Source organism: Xenopus tropicalis, chromosome 1 (genome assembly GCF_000004195.4).
Source record: "Xenopus tropicalis strain Nigerian chromosome 1, UCB_Xtro_10.0, whole genome shotgun sequence".
In the NCBI taxonomy this organism is placed as follows: Eukaryota; Metazoa; Chordata; class Amphibia; order Anura; family Pipidae; genus Xenopus; species Xenopus tropicalis.
Genome location: NC_030677.2, coordinates 146,674,915 through 146,696,755, shown reverse-complemented (window position 1 = coordinate 146,696,755; position 21,841 = coordinate 146,674,915). Strand labels below are relative to the sequence as shown.

The following is a 21,841-nucleotide window of genomic DNA, read 5'->3' as shown; positions in this document are numbered from 1 at the left end:
TAAAAAGTAAATGTTCACCCCAAATTGCTCCCCCAAATCCCCTCCGCATTCCATTTGTTGAACAGTTAATGCCTAAAAGTGCCAGCACAAGTGCTTTTCAGGTGACTGTAGTCTTAAAAAACTCTAGTTTAGGGGTAATTTGGGCATTTTGGAGCTTCTTTAAAGCAGGTTGCCAATATCACCAAAATCTACCATAGGCCTTTCTCTTTGGTTGGATAATCATCATGTATTTAATTCTTTCTGATAAAAAGACTGTGGCCATGAGAGGGCATCTATTATAGAGCTCCTCTGTTCCATACTATGAGTGCATGTTATTAAAGATTAGGAAGACATTCTATTTCCCTTTCAGGGGTTGCTCACTTTGATTTAGTTTTGATGAAGTAGAAAGTGCTATTTTGAGACAGTTTGCAATTGATCTTCATTTTTGACTATTTGCAGTTTTTGAATGATTTGTTCCGCAGCTCTACAATTCTCTAGTTTGAAATTTCGGCAGCTCTCTGGTTGCTAGGATCAAATTTAACCTAGCAACTAGGCAGTGGTTTGAAAGAGAGAGGGGAATATGAATATGAGGAGGGTCTAAATAGAAAGATAAGTAATAAAAAGTAGCAATAACAATAAAATTGTAGCCTTTACAGAGCAATAGTGGCCCCATTTGTAAACTAAATAGAGTCATAAAAGGAAGGAAGATAATTCAAAAACAATAAAAAAGGAAAACCAACTGAAAAGTTGCTAAGAATGAGCCATTCTATAACATACTAAAAGATAATATTTGATTTGGGGTCATATATATATATATATATATATATGCCCCAAATCAAATATTTAGAAACTAATTTTGATTTGATTTGCAAATGTAAATACAACTGCAAAGCAAGTATTTTTAGTCAAACTGATACATGTGCAAAATTACATGAATCTATTTTTTCTAAGTTCGAAATGATTACAACATATACATATATACAGTATATCTATATATAGTGTCTAAATACTACAATGTGCCAATGTCCATTACCTGACTTACTTAGGCCATGACAAAAAATGCAGCCAAGCGAGAAGTCAGTGGATTATTTCCAAAGTCAATCACCTTAATTTTCTACACTGTAGCTCAAGGGGGGGTTAAACCCACATGCTGTGTGTAACCGATGCTGTATTGTACTGTTTCCATGTAACAAATTGTACTTAAAAGCCAGTTAGTGTGAAATTACAGATAGGTCTCTAGGGATAAGGGGCTGTGATATAAAGGCACCCCCAAGGGAGAGTACAGATGGTCCAGGTTAGATCTACAATAGGCACAATCTGATGATTAAAAAGAATGTAACGGAAAAAATCAAGCAAATTAGTCTTCTTGCCTGGGCAGAAAGTAGGTTTAAATGATGCAGTTCATCTCACTCACATAGTTTCTGTGAATTAAACTATGATAATATAGAATGATCTGCCAGCACTGACACAGAAGGAACTACATGCTTCATAGTTTCAATCTGTTTGGATAGTGGCATGTTTTAAAAGAGTAAAGCTGGTATGATTTTTTTTATTCTTCCTCTATATTAAACTCTTTTTTTAATATTTATTGTAGCTGCAGAGCAGAAGAACAGAATAAAAAAAATACTGTATGTTATAAGCATTTAAGAGAATAGTTTATTAGCTGTCATAACTTTTCCTTGTTGCAGGATGAGGAACAGAATATGTGGTTTATACCAGTAGGGGATTGAATATGGTATGAATGCTTTAAATTATATGATAGATGAGAACTTTTTGCAACAATATTTGATTGTTTCATGGGAGAATGGCGGCATTTGACTTTATGTGTCAGAATGTTCCATTTGGGTGCATAGTGTTAGGGAAGGTTTTGAGATTATGAACAAAATAGAAGCCATGAGACCTATAGTATATAATAAATGCTGGATGACTATAGTTTTGGGACGCCCTATGTTGCAGCTTATTATACAAAAGGAGCAAAGGCTGGTCTAAATAGGTGGTAATCTGGTTAAGAACAGAATGAACACCATGAGAAGTCAAGAATAGCTGAGACAGAAAGGGGGAATAACAAAGCAGATGACAGAGCAAAAACATCAACGAACAAAACATAATGTCTGACAGTTCATTCATTTGTGTGAGAGTATCTAAGGGTAATGTTTCACAGCTCTTTAACCCCCGTCCCCCCCATAATATCAAAATAAGGACAACATAATCCCCATTGGGAATAAATAGAAGTGACAAACCCTGGTAATTACTGGAAATATTATTTAAGTAATCAGCATAGACCATACACACATAAAGTATATATATTTAGTATGTATAAATATGCCCTATTAAAGGACAAGGCAACTCAAAATATTATTTTTTGCCCAATAAAAGAAACCAAAATTCTAAGCAGCTTTGCGATATACATTTATTACAAGTTTGTAATGGTTTTTGAGTTATTTGTATTTATAATTGCTATTGGAAGCAGCGCTTGTCTGCCCTTTTCTATTCTCTGCCCTGGTGGCTCAGACTGTTGAAACATTGTAACACAAGCCAGCAGACTGACAGACCTGCCTTGCTGGAGAAGCAAGACCTTTGCAACATTGTTTAAAATGTAACAACCAGGAGTTCAGCAAATGCTGCTTTCAATAGCAATTACATTTACAAATAACGTTTAAAGCACTACAAATTTTCAATTATTTCATATTGGAAAGTTGCTTAGAATTATGTTTTCTTTCATTATGCAAAACATTATTTTTGGGGTTGACATGCCCTTTAAGCCAGAGCATTACAGCAGCCTTTAATTCACTTTTCATTCAGTTCCTAAATGATCAGGCTTTTGATGTAATCAGTTTATATCATTTAAATATGACTGTTTATATGAATTCACTGACATGGATATGTAGTTCTATGTGTTATTAGGGGGTCCGAGGTATAACACTAAATTAGGAATGCAAGATGGGTTGGCAATAGAAATATAATACTCCTTGTAGATAAGTAAGGGGTCATTTACTGAAGAGAAGGAAATGTGTACTTTACCTACTGCCTTCCTCCTGTGACAAATTTTACCCCCTGTCCCAGGATTCACTTTTTACTGATTACCACTCACATGTTCTTAAGCATACCTCCCAACATTTGAAAAATGAAAAGAGGGACAAAAAGATTTGGCGCGCTGTCTAGGGGGGTACTGTGTATGGGGGGCACTGTGTATGGGGGTACTGTGTATTGTGGCCACACCCCATTTTAAAAAAAATACTCCTTTTATATAGTTGAAATGGTGGGATCAGATGCAAATATGCTATACCCTCATACTGTACTACCTAAGGAAAACAATATAGCAACTCCTACATATAAAATACAAATATAGAGAGAAGGCAGTCAGTTATAAGTGAGTTATAACTATGTACCAGTTTTGTCCCAATACACAGTACCCCATACACAGTGCCCCCCATACACAGTACCCCCCTAGACAGTACCCCCTATAGAAAGTGCCCCAAAGACAGCACCCCCTATAGAAAGTGCCCCCATAGACAGTACCCCCCATAGACAGGGCCCCAAAGACAGTACCCCCCATAGACAGGGCCCCCAACTGACACCACATACAGTAGCCCCCATACACAGTAGCCCGCCATACACAGTATTCCCCCATACACAGTGCCCCCCATACACAGTAGCCCCCATACACAGTGCCCCATACACAATATCCCCCATACACAGTAGCCCCCATACACAGTGTTCCCCATACACAGTGCCCCCATACACAGTAGCCCCCATACACAGTATCCCCATACACAGTAGCCCCCCATACACAGTAGCCCCCATACACAGTACCCCCCATAGGAGCTCTGCCTTTGTCTGCTGCTTTACTTCTTATGCGGCTCCTTGTGCAGCGGTGACAGGCCCTTTTATAAGGTTGCACCCTGTGCATAATGACGTCACACATACGCACGGGGCGCAACCTTATAAAAGGGCCTGTCGCACTGCACAAGGAGAGGCATAACAAGCAAAGCAGTAGAAGAAGCCGGAACGTCCGGCTCCAGCCAGCGCATCCCGCTGTGCTGGATAGCTCAATGAATGTCCCGCGGAAATGCGGGATATTCATGGAACTATCCAGGACAACGGGATGTCCGTGAAAAGCGGGACAGTTGGGGGGTATGTCTTAAGTACTAAGATAAAACATCATATACTGTATATAAATAAAAGGGATCTAATAAGCAGTTCTACAACCAATAGCAAAGGATTACCAAAGAAAGTGACATGTAAGACCCCCAGCATAAAACAGTGAATATACATTTTCAGAACAGACTGACTTGTCTACCCAGTAAGTATTACTAATATGTATCACTATTATCCTCAATAAAAAGATATTCATGCTGAGGGTCTAATGTTTCCATGCCTTCATGGGAAAGCAGGAGAGATTATTTGCCCTAACTGGAAGAGTTTTTAACAATTTAAATCTCTTTTTCGATTGTCTTTACAGGCGCTGAAGTGTATCTTGAGTAACCATAAGTGGCAGTTTTAAAGGATAATACTTCAATCAGCTTAGTCCTTCAGAAATTTTAAATTACATGGCAGTGGTCTATCTGTATAGCAGACCCCATGGTTGTTGGGAGACCCAAACTGCAGGGTCTTCTGTACTGTAGTCCCCCTTACTCTGTCCTCTCCTACCTTAAAAATAGCGATGTGGTGTGGGCCGAGAGGTGCCGTGCGAGCATGCTAGGAGGGGGTTTAGGGGAGGAGGGACTGTTCGCGTCAGCACCCCTGAGAAGAATTTTTTCAGGGGCCTTGTATGACCAAGTTGTGCTACTGTTACATGGGCATGTTACAATCTGTGTTTTATTTCCTCTTACTAAATCTGGAAGTTACAATAGCATTTATGCACCTTTTTTACGTAAGCCCAACTGAATGAGCTCATATCAAAATTAGTGGTATATGTTCCCTTTAAGATCTCTGACCCAGGCTGTAACCAAAGAATGTAGCATGTGGAGACCCCAATTTACATGGCCCATATTTTGGCTACTGTAAAACATTCCCATTGAGTTTAATAACATAAGAATAGTCAATTGCAAACAAAAATTAAATAGTTGCATTAATTTTCAGAGTCTGTAAAATCTCAGCTGTTTTAATAAACTCCAAAAAAAAACTCAGAGAGATAAAAAGAATCTGGATGTTCTCATAAGGTGACACAAACCCAGGATAAGCCACAACCGTGTCGAACATAATTAGAATGTGGACTGGAGGTAATCCAGACATACTTATAGCAGGTTATGGTGTCAGTTCATATGATGGGAGAAAAACTGAAAGTATCACAGAGGTGTTTGGATGAGGGCACAGTTGAGGTCAGGCAAAGGAGAGGTGTAAGAGAAACAGGTGCAGGACTAAAACAGGAACATACCACAGGCAGAAAGGAACACCCTGACAGCTAGGCCTACAACAGACACTGAAGTTATAGAAACAGGTATGTTGTGAGGGAGGAGGAGTATATACAGAATGATGTACCAGATGATATGGCAGTGAAGCAGTGTTAGAAATGGGGCTGAAGGGAGGAATGCCATACCTACTCTTCTTTATTGTTCGAATTCGAATTAGATTCGATCATTTCTGATGATGCTTACGAAAAAGTCGTAATAGTCACGATAATATCGTATTGGCGTTCCAAAAGTCACAAAATTTTTGTATCTGAACAATCGTAAACTGTGGAAAAACCTTTCTGACTTTGATCCTTGTGTGTATGTCTTTGGAAGCCTCCCATAGGACTCAATGGCATTTTGCAGCTCCCACCTCGCCCAAGGACAGTTACGATACCAAAGCTTTAATGAATCCGAAACTTTCGTACTAGGCGTGACAAATACGATATTGTCACAAAAATTATCGCAAGGTACGAAAAAGGCACGCAAATTAATGAAAAAGTCGCAAAAGATACGCACAGTACGAAAACTTATACTTTTTGTATTCGGATTCAATCGTACTTTAATGAATGTGCCCCTTAGTATCTTACTAAGTATCTTAATAAAAAATTTGGCCCGCGACTAAGCCTGTGTTTTAGTTTTGGCCCCCTTATGACACCCCTGATGTAGGCAATAGATCCCAATATAAACAGCTGATATTACTCTATAATAAGCAGTTCATATAAATAGTTAAAATTAATAATTAATGTGCTAATAAGTCAGTCAGTTCACTGGGGGCAGTGGAATTTACTTTAAGTTTTTAATTCATTGGTGGTCCATGGTGTTTGCCTCTGTCTGCCCTGTCAACCGTCTTTTGCTTGATATGCAAGTTCTGTAAGTTTCTAGGTGGTTTTTGTGGAAGTATATAAATTGCATATGTTTTGCCATAACTTTATATGTAAACTTACACAATTTAAGTAATTTTTGCGACACAGCCGGTCCCCTTCTAAAACAGGTTTTACCTGGCACACCACACCAATTCAAACAATGTCATGGAGGGTGTACTGAAAGGTATAATGGTTCTGCTTCTTTGATTAAACTGTATCAAGAACAGCTCTCCTACTCCTTGAACTGACACCAAGCCTATCTCAAGGTTCCCGAGAAGCACTTCTGCCTTGCAGCGCTGGGGTCCAGAGTTCAATCCCAGCAAAAGGCACTATCTGCAGTGGGTTTGTATGTTCTCTCTGTGTGAGTTTTTCCCACACTCTAAAAACATCCATGCAGGCTTGTGTGTGTAAATATGATAGGGAGCTTAGATTGTAAACTCCACTGGGGCAGTGAATGATGTATAATCTCTGTAGGGTGCTGCAGAAATGTGTCTGCGCTATCTAAATGACAGGAAATAAAATAACAGCATGGCCAGCTAGACAAGAAAACATATATTTCAAATTGTTTTAACTACTTCTGTGTAGGAAATGAACATCTTTTCAATCAATTGTGATGTTTATGAGAAACAGGTAAAAGCTTGATTCAATAGATTAAGGAACGCAAGAGAAAGCTGAACTATGTGAGACCCCACCAGAATTAAGGGTATGATTTTTTAAGAAAATAAACATCTATGTGGGGGTCACCCTTGTGTTGCACCCAGGGGTGGGCCAAGCTGTTTGGGCGCCGTGGACAACCCAGCTGGCCACCTGTGAACCCATAAAATGCCTGCTGTCGTGTTTTGGCTGATCATTGTTCCGCATACTTGTGCTTAGTGGAAGCTGTACTTGGTAGTGCAGTTACATAGAGCTGTGGAAGAGAGGGATCCACTTCGCTTCGCCCACCTAAAAAACGCAGGCGGCGAGCAGTGGAGCCAATGCTCTGCGTCCCCTTGCCCTTAGTAAGAACATTTATTGATATCTTGCATTGGAATCACTGGGCTCATTTACTAATTTCAATTACCCAGAGCAGCCATTTATTTTTATTGACAATTTAATCTTGTTTCTAACTGGTTGCTATGGGTTACTGCACAAGGGCAAATTGACCTAGCGTTCCTCGCCAGCCAACACACTGCGCATTCTGACGTGGCATCAGCAGGTTAAATGTTCTGATTATCAGTAATCGGGCAGGAAAGAATGATTGGTCTAAAGCGACCTCTCAACTTGGAATGTAGGCCATAATGGTTGAAATAGGGCAAACTGCCCAACCAAATCTTGACAAGTATGGGTGGTTTAACCTTTTAAGGCTTATGGGAAGTGTGTGTGTATGTATATATATCTCAAAATATACATAAACAACTACTGTATTTCCTCAGGGCTTACTCATTGAGCAGCATTCTGCCACCTGGCCCCACACACACATATATATAATTTATAGAGCTGTGGAGGCTTGGGCTGATACAGAAGCAGGAATGTGTGCAGAACAAGAATAACAAAGTAAAAGCCCAGGGCGCTCTATGTCAAGGATGTTTTTGGTGTTGTTCAGTTCGCTGTGAGAAACAATGGCCAAGGCTTGTTTGTTTGTTTTCTCCCTCTCATCTTCTCTGTGTGTGTGAGAGCGCCGCCCGTCCCTCCCTCTCCTCTCCCCCCTTTCGTGCCGCCATCCCAGCTGCCTTTCCCGGGCTGAGGCGCGGGCCGAGCGGCGGGCATGGACAGCGCGGGCCGGGCGGGCTCAGTGAGGAGCCAACGGCTGCTGCCCAGTGTGTGTGAGAGGAGCAGAGGGAGAGAGCAGGGCACAGGGACACAGCGCTCCCCTTACAAAGCGAGTCTCACACAGGAGCCCAAGGGGACTCTGCGCCACCAGCGGCCGGCACTTTCCATTTGGGAACAGCTTCAGTACTTCAAGCAACGACCGGCTGACACCGAAGCAACTGGCAGCAAGTGCATGCCTGGCACTCCCGGCCCGTCTCCCAATCCCGCCTGTGTAGCCTGGACACAACTTTCAAACAACAACGGCTGCTCTTTTCTGCCAGCGTTCCCGGGCACGTACCATCTCTAGGGGTGTTCATATGCGCCTCCGACTCGGGGCTTCAGTAGCTTCCCACTGGCACTATCCTTTATAACAAGAGACTGGAAGAGAAGGGACATTTCGGCAATCTCAACCCCATCAGGCTTGGAAGGCAGTGAATGTGAAAGGTCTGCCCTGAATGCTGCAGGTGTCCCACTCCATGACAGCGCATTCACTATTTCCCTTCATTAGCGCCCACTAACCCTGCACTCTAACTTTAACGCTAGGTGCCAAAATACCGCCTGACAAAAGTGAAGCCAAACTGAGCTCTGTTCTTACCCGAATGTACATGACATATGTGTCATACCGTCCAACTCCTGCCCAGGAATCATTTTATATTTAGTCATTATTCCCCGACTTGCCGAAACACAGTACTTGAAGTTGCACTGCAATGAGTGGCACCGAGGCCTGTCGGTAGTAATTGTGAGTGGGCACAAAGACGGGCTGTTGGGGGTAGGGAAAAGAACATCATCTCGTCCCTAATGAGAACAGCTCAGAACTCAGCCGCCCTTCCCTGCCAGTGACCTGGGAGTCAGGGAGTGCGCATGCGCAGCGCTGGACAGCTCCTGAGAGGGAAATTTAAAAACGGTTTGGGGACAGAGAGAAATCCCATTACAAAGGAGAGAACACAGTGCCCTGGAGCCACAGAGCTGCTCACTCCCTGCAGGTTCCCTGCTCACTCATCATACCAGAGACCTACGCCTGGGACATTTAGGTACTGCATTATCTTGCTAATATATATATATTTTATTCCACAAAGCTCAGTCACAACCAGATTTCATTTATATCTATGGGAAAGTCAACCCATTCTACATTCTCTGTGCTTATACACATGCACACTTGCTGTTCTATATAACCCCACTTGCCTGTTTGCTTCATTATATGCAAATGCTATGGGTAAAAAGGCGGGGTATCAAAACAAATTAATGACATTTTCTAACAGGAATTATTACTGAAAACCACTGTAATACTTAATATCCCCTTCATCCCTTCATGCTAGATCATCATATGTGTGTCTATGGTCAGTGGTACCCTTGTAGAGTGCCCCCTGCATTTGGATCTGGTTTATCCCCTATAATGACTTGAAATCCTTCCTAATATTTTAACCTCAATTTACCTGTTTGTTTTTATTGACATTTGCTAAGCACTTTTTATATTACTCACTAGCATAGCGATTTAACTTTAATTTGTAAAACAGCTTGAATGCATTTATATTTTCCCCATGCTCTAGGCATCATATAACTGACCCTATGTGACATGTTAGGGACCTTACACTCAATCCATGTCATTTATATTATATAAAATCCCTCATTTAACTGGTTTATATACTGTGTACTTTTCTTTAAGTCCAATTTAGTAAATGCCAGAAAGGACCCACTGTTCAACTTCTACATCTTTGTATTAGAGTATTGACTAATAATATATGTTCTCTTCTTCCCTAAAGGAGATGATAGACAGTGATATCTCTGCTATAATGTCTGGAATAATAAGGACATCAGGGCAGAATCATCACCCACAAAGCCAAGAATACAGGTAGGTTTTATTTTTAAAAAACATTTTTTTTCACTTTGTTACTTGGGATTGAGCACTGAAAGTCACAGTCTTTGTTTTTGATGATGAATATTTCATACCAAAAGGGGAGTTCACTGTTTGCAAAACTTAGATTTCCCACTTGGTGCCTGTGGTGTTTCTTCTGATAAGTGTTCACCCTATAAAGTGCATACCAACATACAGTATATCAGTGTATGCAGCATTTATAAGTTTAGCGTATTTAGAATATTAAACTAATATATATAATGTTAATTCATTTTTGTCTCCAGTTTGTAGTAAGTAGTGGGTAGTTTTATTTAGACTGATGTACTGTGAAATTTTGTTGATAAGTAAGGGTGCATAGACAGCAGCAGAACAGGAGGTTTCCTATGTAGCAGGGAAATTGTATCTAGGTTTATGAATTTTACAGTGGTACACAGACCCTCTGTAAAGCGAAGTATCATCCTTTATACATTTTTCACCTCGCACTGCTTGTTGGGCCCTCTGGTGTGTAGCTCTCTGCTCTTAAAATGGACTGCAAATATTTGCACCTGACTCTTTATGCAGCACTGGCTGTGCTTGAAAGTGCTACATACAGAAGGGCAGGTTGGGGATACCTAAATGTCTTCTGGAATGATCCATAGCGTGCATATCCTGAAAAACACACAAGCTACAGGCTGTTGGTGGATGCTGAGCCCAGTACTTAATGCCTGCGTTGGGGGGCATGATTTAAAGTGCAACTTCCACCTAACAATGTATAGTTATATCTGCTCCTTTTCTGGGTCACACTTGTACTTGATTACTTCTAAGTATCTCATGCTATAGGAAATGCCTCTGATGAATTAGAATAACAGCAACACCCCTAGTAATCATGCTTGTTTTTATAGGCAGCTGCAAAAGTACAGTGCGACAGCTGTGTGTTTAAGGAATTATACATTGTAGAAAATTCCTGTCTATAAATATAAATAGGTTGGAATAATTCAAAATAAAGGTATCAGAAAATATTCTAAATACTTATACAGAGGTTACATGATTAGCAGTTACAGTTGCCTCATTATGTGTTGTTTTATGTCATAACTGTGTAAAGCAGGCTACTGGTGTGGAAAAAATAAATGATGGCTACATGTAGATTGTACTTGTGTTTACAAACATATTGACCTCATTCCCAATATTGTCTTGGCAGAGAAAAGCTTTAGCGCCCCCTTCTGTATCAGTGGATTATTGCATGCCAGTTTTAATGGGTCCTTCACCCAAGAACTGTTGTTTTGCATAATGACTATAACTTTAAGCAACTTTCCCATATACACTATAAAAATGTTTAAAAGTTATTTGGTACATTGTCTTAAGAACCAGCGCCAAAGATAAACAAACACTGCTTTCAGTATCAGTTACATTTACAAATAAAACTGTTGAAAATCTTTAATTAAAGCATATTGGAAAGCTGCTCAGAATTACATTTGACTGTCAAAATGCGTCAAACGCCAAACTTAACATGTGGAGGAAACAGCCAATGTACGTGTAATAATCTGTACTGAAGTATATTTTTTACACTCAAACCTTCCCTTTTAAGGCAAAGCATTCACTATTAGCTTCAATTCTTTTTTCTTTAAAGGGGTTGTTCACCTTTAAGTTAAATCTTAATATAATGTAGAGAGTAATATTCTGAGACAATCTGCGGTTGGTCTTGCTTTGGTCGTGTTTTTTTTTTTTTTTAAATTACTTTACTTTCCAGTCTAGAGTTTCAACAGCTGTCTGGTTGCTAGGGTCAAAATTACCTTAACAATCAGAGAGTGGTTTGAATGAAAGACTGGTATATAAATATAGTAGAGAACCTGAATAGAAAAATAAATACTAAACAATAACATTGTCACCTCACAGAGCAATAGTTTTTGGCTGCTGGGGTCAGATTTGTGATTGAAGTGAGAAGGGGTGCTCTGGTAGTGATAAAACATGTAACTGCATTAGGTGGACAACAGAATAATGTATAGTATGCTTGTAACAAATCCCAATAAGTAGTTGTAATCAGCCAATACATACATTTACCCACATAAATGACTTTGGGTAATGCACTGATGTATCATAACCTATGTATTTTGGGAAATTATTTATTCAAGCTAATATATATATATATTTACAAGGGAATATCTATCCTACAGTCTTCCAGGGTTACTGAACTGTATCTCCCACTAGTGATTTAACAAATGAAAACCCACATTTTAAAAGGAACAATATACAAGGATCTTTCCATAACTTTGGATCACCATACCTTAAGTATACTAAAAATTATTTAAACATTAAAAAACCTAATAGGGTTGTTTAGCCTCCAATAAGAATTAATTATATCTTAGTTGGGATCAAGTACAAGGTCCTGTTTTTGAAACATTTTTTTTGATTATTTGATTAAAATGGACTCTATGGGAAATGGCATTCCCGTAATTCGATAACAAGTTTCCAGATAACGAATCCCATACCTTTACAGGCATGTCCCACAGTAATAGTGATCTTATGAGGCTATTAACAAAATGGCTGTAACTGCACACATTCATAGTAGGAGTTGCAGCAGTTCATGGCATAACTACATGCATTTCTTTCCATTTGGCCTGACAGAGAAAACAATAGAACTGTCAAACTGTATGAGTTCTGTTTACAATTCCTTCATCAGTGTAGCAAATGACTGGGTTCTATAAATCACTACAGGGGGTGAGCTGAAGTGCCTAGTAATAGAAGCATGTGAATGTTTCCCAATTAGCAAGAAAAGACCATTGCATTTTACTTTGCAACTAAAGCTCATTTAAATTATGATTAATACAGATTTATGTATGAAACTTATGTAATAAGATTTCCTGTCCTGAATCATTTTTACATAATTAGAAAAACAGGAAAGCTTGGCACCATGCTGATGTTATAGCCCAACTGCTTGCTTGGAGTTCTAGGTATGCGACAGCTGGTTTGCCAAAGGGTTTAAGCTTCCGTTGACCTCTTCTAATAACAAATAAGCACTTCAAGACAAATTGTTTGGTTGGAATAAACAAGTAAAATTTATTGTAATGAAGGTTATTCTTACTGTGATCAGTACTAGGGGTCAGGCTTCCTTTCATGACCTCTTTCTTTCCTGGCTAGGGGGTTAAGGGGTCATAGACTGGGGTCATTTTTACTTTCTTTGTGGCACCTACCCCATCATAGATAAGGACACCTGTTTTATTTTATTTTTATTTGTCCCACCTTACCCCAAGGGTTAGTGGTTAATATTCCTTAGGGTACAACAGATCACAGCTTCTTTGGCTTATGGGTTAAACGTTGCTTCTAACTCTTACCTTATTTATTCGCCAGTTTCCCACCAGGCACAGGACCCCTGTCACCTCCTCCAGTTTACTTAACCCAAACCCCAGCACAATGTAGGTTTTGTGGTCCCTAGTAAGACCTCCTGTATTTACTCCCCACCAGGCACAAGTTGCTGAGGCCAGCATGATTACAAGGGGCTTAACTCAGTAAGATTTTCACTTCATTAGGCCTAATTCCTATTCTTAATTAAGTCCCTTATTTAACTAATATTGGACTGAACTGCTGGGGGCCCTTTATTTTAGGACATTTCTAAAACATTTCCCTGTATATTAATGAAATTATCACAGTTCACAGCCTGTGTCTGGAGGCTAGAAGAAAAAAAAATGCAGCAAATGTTTCCATTACATATGAACTCGCCTTTTCTTATTCCAGGAGCCATAGATTAAAACTGGGTTTAAATGCAGGCATTTGAGATGATAATTCTTTCAGAATGGTTTTCCTGATGAGGACACAGCTGGCAATGGGTTTGATCATGAAACAGCACAAGAGCTGCTCCTGAACATGAGCAGGCTGTTTAAGTGTTAACTCAGGGGTTGGAGGATTTGAGGTTGTGCTGAATGAGTTTGCCCTGTGACAGGAGGTGTGCGCAGAGGGTTTGACTCTTAGCACTCCCTATTCGACCTTTCCATTTGTTCAACAAAAAGCACCCAAACTCGTCATTTCAGACCAGTAGGCACCAGGCGGGTGGCAGATGGCACTCTTTTTGTGCTCCTCTTGTCTGCTGTCATTCAGCTAGATTAATGAAGGGTCTGCAAAGGGAAGAAGGGGGGAAAGAGGTCTTGTGGGGGTAGAGAAATAGAAACAATTAATCCTCCCCCAAAAACAATGGAGACACGTGTCAGTCGGCTTTAGCCGTTTTTTAAGTACAATAGAGCAGTGGTCTCTGAATAACAGAACCAACTGTTGCAAACCAGCCAGGCTTGCCCAGCTTTTAAATCATTTTGTTTGATCTTGTTTGTTTATGATTTGGCCAATGGCAGAGCTGGAAGAAGGGTCAGCTGAGTATCCCCCCTCCCTTAACCCTACGATATCCAAATGGGGCATTGTGGGAAGTCATTGGTAAAGCTCCTAATTACTGCATTACAATAGCAGAATAAGAGCACAAATCAAATGCATTGTATCTGTTTAAAAAAATCATTTGCATTGAAATGGTTAAATAAGGTCATAGCTTATTAAATAGAAATGCACCACAGCTTATATACAGTGTTTTAAGGAAGTCTGTCCTGATCGGGTATGGTGTCATAAATAGTATTTATATAAATATACTCACAGTGACAGCTGCACCAACCTGGCTGTTGCCATGGATTATGTGATTATAATAAGGACCCCAGCATTTCAGTAACGATCCTTCCACATGATAACAGCTGCAACATTAACCTTAACATTTATATCCATAGAAAATAGTAAAATAGTTTTGATTTGGATAACTAATTGCACTGTAATATGTAGCAAACTTACTCAAGCCCTTAAGCCACACTTCAACCAAGATGTTTTTATTATCTTGATCAGATATTTAGCAGAACAGTAGAAAACATGTATCGTAAAACATTTTTAATACCTCAAAGGTAATTGTATTAAATTACCATTCTGTAACTTATCAATTGTTTTTTTATGGTTTTAATCTTTGCATGGTGGCCATTCTGACCATGCACTCTATGAAACCATGTAGTGGATATGTGTACCTTAAGCTTGATTCAGGGATTGATTATACTGATTATATTTCAGAAACCTATTTAATAGTGTGATAATGCAGAATACTGACCTTTTCTTGGCATTGACCACAGGCATATGCACCCCTCTCAAATGGGAGAAGAGGATCTTCCCAATGACCTGCAATCTTTGTCATGGCTGACCTCTGTGGACGTCCCTAGGTTACAGCAGATGACCACTGCAAGGATGGATTACAGTCACACTTCCCAGAATTCTTTGATGCAGCAGTCAGGTAGGTTGAAACATTTTTTTTTTAATATATTTTTTATGGTTTATATAGCGTACAGCTTTTACTCTCATATATATATATATATATATATATATATATATATATATATATATATATATATATATATATATATTATATATATAATGTAATATATATACTGTTTGTTTATAGTAAATGTCCTGCCATTTTTCATGTACATTTTTTGTTACACAGGGCATTTGGCAAGTAATGTGCACTCACCTGGAACCATGATCCACATTCCAGCAAGTATGCAACAGGGGATTCTCGGTCTGAATACGTTAACATCACATGGGTCTAATGTAAGTATTCCCATGTTAATCTTACAGCCGCTGTAAATAACAGTAGACAAAGTTAGAAGCTTCATGCCCAGTGAGAAAATGATTGCCACTGGGGATGTTGGTGCTGTAAGAATAAAATAATATTAACAACTGTTTCTCTTTGTTTCCATTAGATGAGCCAATACAACATGGCAGGACATGTGTCTCCTAGTTTGCAGGCTCAGCAGCCTGTGTACCAACCTCATTCACAGCAAATCTATGCACTGTCCCAAGGGTCCCAGGTAAAACTCTTTTCAAGTTTATGAAGCAAATGTATGGTGGTTTTTTCCTGCGTTTCACCTCAGTTGTAAGGGAAGAATAGGGTGCATTTCTTCCTGCGCTTCCCTGCGGTGGAACACAGAAGAATGTCACCACAACGGAGCACAGGAAAAATGCTTGTCAGTACAAACCCTTAGAGAGGGAATCTAAATGGAGTAGCATTAACAGCAGGCATGGAACATGGGGCAATGGAGCCCCTGTAAAAGAAATTAAGGCTATAGAGGGGGAGTTCAATCTTGTCTTTTTTTCAAGTCATTGATTCCAGTTTGTCAATATTTCTCTTTTTTCCAGTGTTCCTCCGCGAATTTGTACAACAGTTCTTACAGGGCACAAGCTCAGTTTACACAGCCACGCCTTGCAGCTCATCCTACACAGGAAGTGCAGCCCAAGAGCTACCCCAAACCCATCTATTCATACAGGTACTTGATCTGTCCCACTATACTAAAATGTATGATGATCACATTATATTTTATAAATGATAATATTAACAGTAAAACAGCTCTGTAGGTATGGGCACTATTACAGTATGTACAGCTGTCTCTCCTTATGCACACTACATCATTACAAGGTCTAAATCTAGTATAAACAAATCTAGAGCAACTGGACTTGCTGAGTAATCATTGGAGACGTTTCACTACTTATCCGAGCAGCTTCTTCAGTTCAACTGACTAGTATGGGAAGTCCTTGGCATATAAACTCTTCCACTAATCCAATCACAGTGGCACATTGTAACTCTTCAGAGAAGTGATACCTTAAACTCATAGATGTATGAATGCTGTGGGCTTACTGTGATAGGATTACCAAGGTATCTTGCAACTCATAGAGACAGGTGTTACTTGTTAGAGTTGCAGGAATGCATATGTAAAGTGTTTTAAAAACTGCTGGGGTACAGATGTTAGAAAAGTATTGTATGTAGCAGACAGGTGGCATTGAAGGCTCATTCAAACCAGCGGCCTTCTTTGTCCAAAATTTGGACATTGCTATGTTCAAAGGAGTGTTCCTTGTCTTTTAGGTGTAGAAAGACAGCTTGACCTGTAGAATTCACCCTCCAATGCTGAGCTGAGCTATGCTCAGCAATTCCAGCTGCTCTAGATTTATTTATATTAGATATACCATGATCTGGATGAATAAAAATCTTCATAGTCATTCAAGTCTAAAGATTTACACTTTGCTTTTCTGTAACAGTTGCCTTATTGCAATGGCCTTGAAAAACAGCAAGACTGGAAGCCTACCAGTGAGTGAAATCTACAGTTTTATGAAGGATCATTTTCCATATTTTAAGGTACGGCACAATTCACTGTAAAGGTGATGTCCAGAATGGTGCTTTTCTATTGGTTCAGATTACCATGAATTTCTTGATGTTTATAGTTCCTTTCACCTTTTCACTTTAAAGACGGCTCCAGATGGCTGGAAGAACTCCGTTCGACATAATCTGTCCCTAAACAAGTGCTTTGAAAAGGTGGAGAATAAATTAAGTGGATCTTCACGCAAAGGGTGCTTGTGGGCCCTGAACCCAGCTAAGATTGATAAAATGGAAGAGGAGATGCAGAAATGGAAAAGGAAGGATCTTCCAGCTATACGCAGGAGCATGGCTAACCCAGGTAATAACAAAACTAATACATTAAAAAACCTGAGACACGAATCAACTGATATGCATTAAAATATGCCCTGTAATTCCGAAGTTTTGTCTCTGGGCCTTCAATGCTGTAAAAAAGTTTATTATTAGCTTCTCAGTGTTGATTAAAAGACAAATAAAAGATTAAATACCACAACCATGTGACTGATGATTCAGGTGTACAGTGCCACTGGACAAAGTTTAAGCTCTCTGTGTTCTTACGCAAATCATATATCTTTCCACAGATGAACTGGACAAACTTATCATGGACAGACCAGAGAGTTGCAAAGCTCCTAGTAAATTGGTGGAACCAGAAGTTCAAGCTATGACAGCCATAGGCAACATCCCAGGCAGGATTCCCCAGCACCAGCCACATCCTGTCATGACTTTGTCATTACAATCCATTCCCTTGCACCATCAGATCCAGACCCAGGCCAGGATAGCATCAGGTTCTCCAGCCCCAGCACAGAGCCCTCCTGTTCACTCTGTTCCAGACATGACCCACAGTCCCCTTCAACAGCACATCATGAGCAGGGCTGCTTCTGACTTTCTTAGCCTCACCTCAGACATGAACACAGAGGTTGATGCCCTTGATCCTAGCATCATGGACTTTGCGCTACAAGGTGAGTACACAATGTTATATTAGGTAACTTGCAGTGGGTATATAAGGGCTAGTTAGGAGGATAGCTTTGACTTAGTGAGAAGTGCTCACATATCCGCTGAACAAAATAGAAATATTATTTAATGACAGGGGTGCCTCTGCATGCTGATTGTATTGCATTCGAGTATTGACTTTTAATTACAGCCTCTATTACACTTTATGTTACAGGAAACATATGGGAGGACATGAAGGATGAGAGCTTCAGTCTGGACACATTAGGAGCCTTCAGCAATTCCCCTCTCCAACTTTCAGACTGTGATTTGGGAACCATTGGCCTAACCCCTGTGTCTAGCAGTGGGGATCATTCTTTCTCAGACTTTCAGGTTACCAGCCTGTATACTACATATCCAGCTATGGAAAATGTGGCACCTTCCCAGTGTGTGACTGGATCAGGAACCAAGCCTATAGCTTTGCTTTAATAGTTGGACATCATGCATTTAAAGCCACTGTGATGACTTCTGGGTGCAGTGCCAGGGGTGAAGATGAGCAACTGATGGTGTTTAGGGTGCTTTATGAATACTGGGAAACGAAACACTTGCACAATCCACCCTGCCGCCAGCAATCTGCAAAACAAGAAGCCTCCTGAACGACACAAAGCATCATTTTTTCATTTTTACTGTACGGTTATTATTGCCATTGCTGCCTCTAGATCTAGTTTTTCAGTTGGACATAAAATTAAAATATTGCAGAAATATTTTTGGTGAAATCAGTGTTGCATATCCAGGGTTAAATGAATATTCCATAGATGAAGGCAATTCCCTTGGTTTCTAAAAACATTTTCTACTCTACTGAATTTTACTGCACAGTAAAACACACAATGTTCAACTTTTGGTGTTAAAGAGACACTGTCAACAACAAAAAGGACACATATGAAAGATACAGATATATAAAATTATTGCATTGCTTGTCCTGCTGTAGTTCCATTAGTATCTACAACAGTAAATGTCACCTACTCATGCACTTCCAGTTTGGGAACCTTTCTGTATCAGAAGGGCTTTTTTACTGCACTGCTGTGTGTAGCTTCCATGCTTTCTCTTACTTACACACAGTCTAATCAATCAAGTAACACTCCCAAGAAAACTTCTTACATTTTGGCTTTAGAATTTTATTGTTCCAGATCCAACAGGGATGCAGCTTTAACTATTTTTAATTGTGTGCTTATAAACCCTCCTTTAAAATTTACAATTTCTAGATAATTTCACCGTCTAGCCATGTACCCAGTGACTAACCTTGATATTACATACTTAAAAAGGTACAGAATAAAAAGTCCAAGTAGGTTGGACCTGGTTTTTGTTACAGCAGTTCTGTTTGCCAAGAAATAATATACTAGTGAGTTTTTGTGACAAAATCTATTTATTTTTTATCATTTTTAGAAGGAGCTTTTCTTAAATTGTTACATTTTTGAAAGATTTGCATAAAGCACCCAAAAGTATCAATACTGTGTGTTAGCAGTGCCTCCTGAACAATTCCTGGCGGCCATAAGCTGCCCAGTAGCTTTGGAACCCTGCCAAGCAGACACTGAGTTAAAATGGAGGTAGTGCTTTATTTGAATATATAACATAAGGTATAGGTCAATTTTCTGGATTCACACCTGTTTCTCAAATTGAGATCTTTATTTCCACCTTTCGAAACAAACTGGCAACAAGTATTCCAACTAGCAATTTACACATATAAATTTGTATTGTATACAGCAACTCATTCAGAACCTGGGAGCCTTTCATTACTTTGGCCTGATTTTTATTTTTGTTTCGAGCTGAAAAAAAAAAATCACTCTGTACAAATTGTAGAATTATCCTTTTTCCTCAAACTTTTTTCCATGTTCCTAGAATAGTTTATGTGCATGTTCATCTTTTTATACATTTTAATATTGTACTAGGCAGTATTATATGTACATTTATTTATATTTATTATTGTGAACAAACCTTTGTAAATTAAGCAGTTAATTATTTTGTTAAATGTTGCCGCTCATTTTGTATCTTTAGTAAAGATATCTTTATGTAGTCTGTGGATCTTTTTTTAAACATTCATTCTAATGCAAAATTTACTCCAGCCACTTATATATAAGAATCATATATTAAAGGGGTTGTCCACCTTTACTCACTGCTACCCAAAAATGATAGATTATGTTCCCCCGAGTATGATAATATGTGCCATGCAAAGACTGTATATCTATGTGTCTGAATAAGCTGTTTAAAACTTACTGTAACAGCTGCAGTTCACGCAAAAGGCATGGAGGAGCATTTCTTCTCTCTGCAGTGTAAGTCACATGGGAGCTTCCCCCCCTGCTCCTCCCTCCCGAAACGTTTGTAGCAGGAGACAGCAGCAGCTGCAGATCATGTTACGTGCTTGTAACTTTAGTAGCCAATCAGAGGAGAGGCAGGAAAAAGGAGATTTTGTGATACTCACCGTTAAATCCTTTTCTCTCAGGGCGTCTGTGGGACACAGGGACCATGGGTATAGTAGCTACCAGCAGGAGGCAGGACACTAGAATAGGAAGAAGAGGCCTAACCCCTCCTCCCTGCTGCTATACCCCCTTGCACTTCCTGCCTTAACCAGTTTTGTCAACAAGAACCAACAAGGTAACGAGTAACTATAACTATATACATGTAGGCAGAGAGAAGTTCAGAGTTTTTCCGCTTCCAGGGGGGGAAGCCCTGTGTCCCACAGACGCCCTGAGAGAAAAGGATTTAACGGTGAGTATCACAAAATCTCCTTTTCTCTAACAGTCGTCTGTGGGACACAGGGACCATGGGGACATACCAAAGCTGTCCCAGAATCTCAGGGCGGGAGAAGCGGTTGATAGAATATAGGTTTAATTCACTGCCGCTTGTAGAACTTTTCTACCAAAGTGCGCGTCAGATGCTGCGAATACCTCAAATTGGTAGAATTTTGTAAATGAATGGATGGAGGACCAAGTAGCGGCCCTGCAGACTTGTTCGGCTGAGGCTCTGTTCCTGAAGGCCCAGGAGGTGCCTATGCCCCTGGTAGAGTGCGCCGTGATGTGGACAGGAGGAGATCTTCCACGGGCGACGTATGCTCTTCGTATGGCTTCCCGTATCCAGCGGGATATGGTGGTCTTGGATGCCTGGTGACCTTTTCGTGTTCCTGAATGAAGGACAAATAGAGATGTCGTCGCTCGTATGTCCTGGGTACGGTGCAAGTAGAATTTGAGGGCCCGCACCGGGTCCAAGGAATGTAAAGCCACCTCTTTGGGAGATGCTGGATGAGGACAGAACGAAGGGATCGTGATGTCCTGATTTATGTGGAATGTCGAAACCACCTTGGGAACAAAGGATGGGATGGTTCGTAGAACTGCTCGATCCGCGTGGAATATCAGAAATGGATGCTGGCAGGAAAGAGCGCTAATTTCCGACACTCTGCGAGCTGAAGCGATGGCCAGAAGAAAAACCGTCTTCCAGGTCAACCAGGCTAGCGGAATGGTGGCTAACGGCTCGAATGGAGGAACCTGCAGTGCTGATAGGACCAGGTTGAGGTCCCATGGCGGCAGAGGCTCTCGGAAGGGGGGGCAAATGCGTGATACCCCTTGAATGAACGTGGTCACGTCGGGAAGGATGGCTAATCTTTCTTGGAAAAGGACTGAGAGCGCCGAGATTTGGGATTTTAGAGAGCTCAGTGAGAGGCCCTTGTCAAGGCCTGACTGCAGAAAGGATAGTAAGCGTGGAACTGATAGGTCCTGGAAGGAGTTTCCTGTCTGATTGCACCAGTCGTTGTACGTTTTCCACACACGATGGTAAGTCTTAGAGGACACGGGCTTTCTAGCCGCCATCAGGGTGCGTA

At 40.2% G+C, this 21,841-nt stretch overlaps 1 protein-coding gene across 1 annotated transcript; it reads left to right on the top strand.

Moving 5' to 3' along the window:
• Positions 1–8,963: 8,963 nt before the first annotated feature.
• foxn4 (forkhead box N4) lies at positions 8,964–20,043 on the top strand. The gene is given in 10 exon segments (NM_001102862.1): positions 8,964–9,054; positions 9,784–9,872; positions 14,996–15,153; positions 15,364–15,470; positions 15,623–15,730; positions 16,059–16,186; positions 16,953–17,049; positions 17,161–17,368; positions 17,628–18,005; positions 18,212–20,043. Coding segments are annotated over 9 exon segments (1,521 nt in total). The 5' UTR covers positions 8,964–9,054; positions 9,784–9,786; the 3' UTR covers positions 18,463–20,043.
• Positions 20,044–21,841: the final 1,798 nt, after the last annotated feature.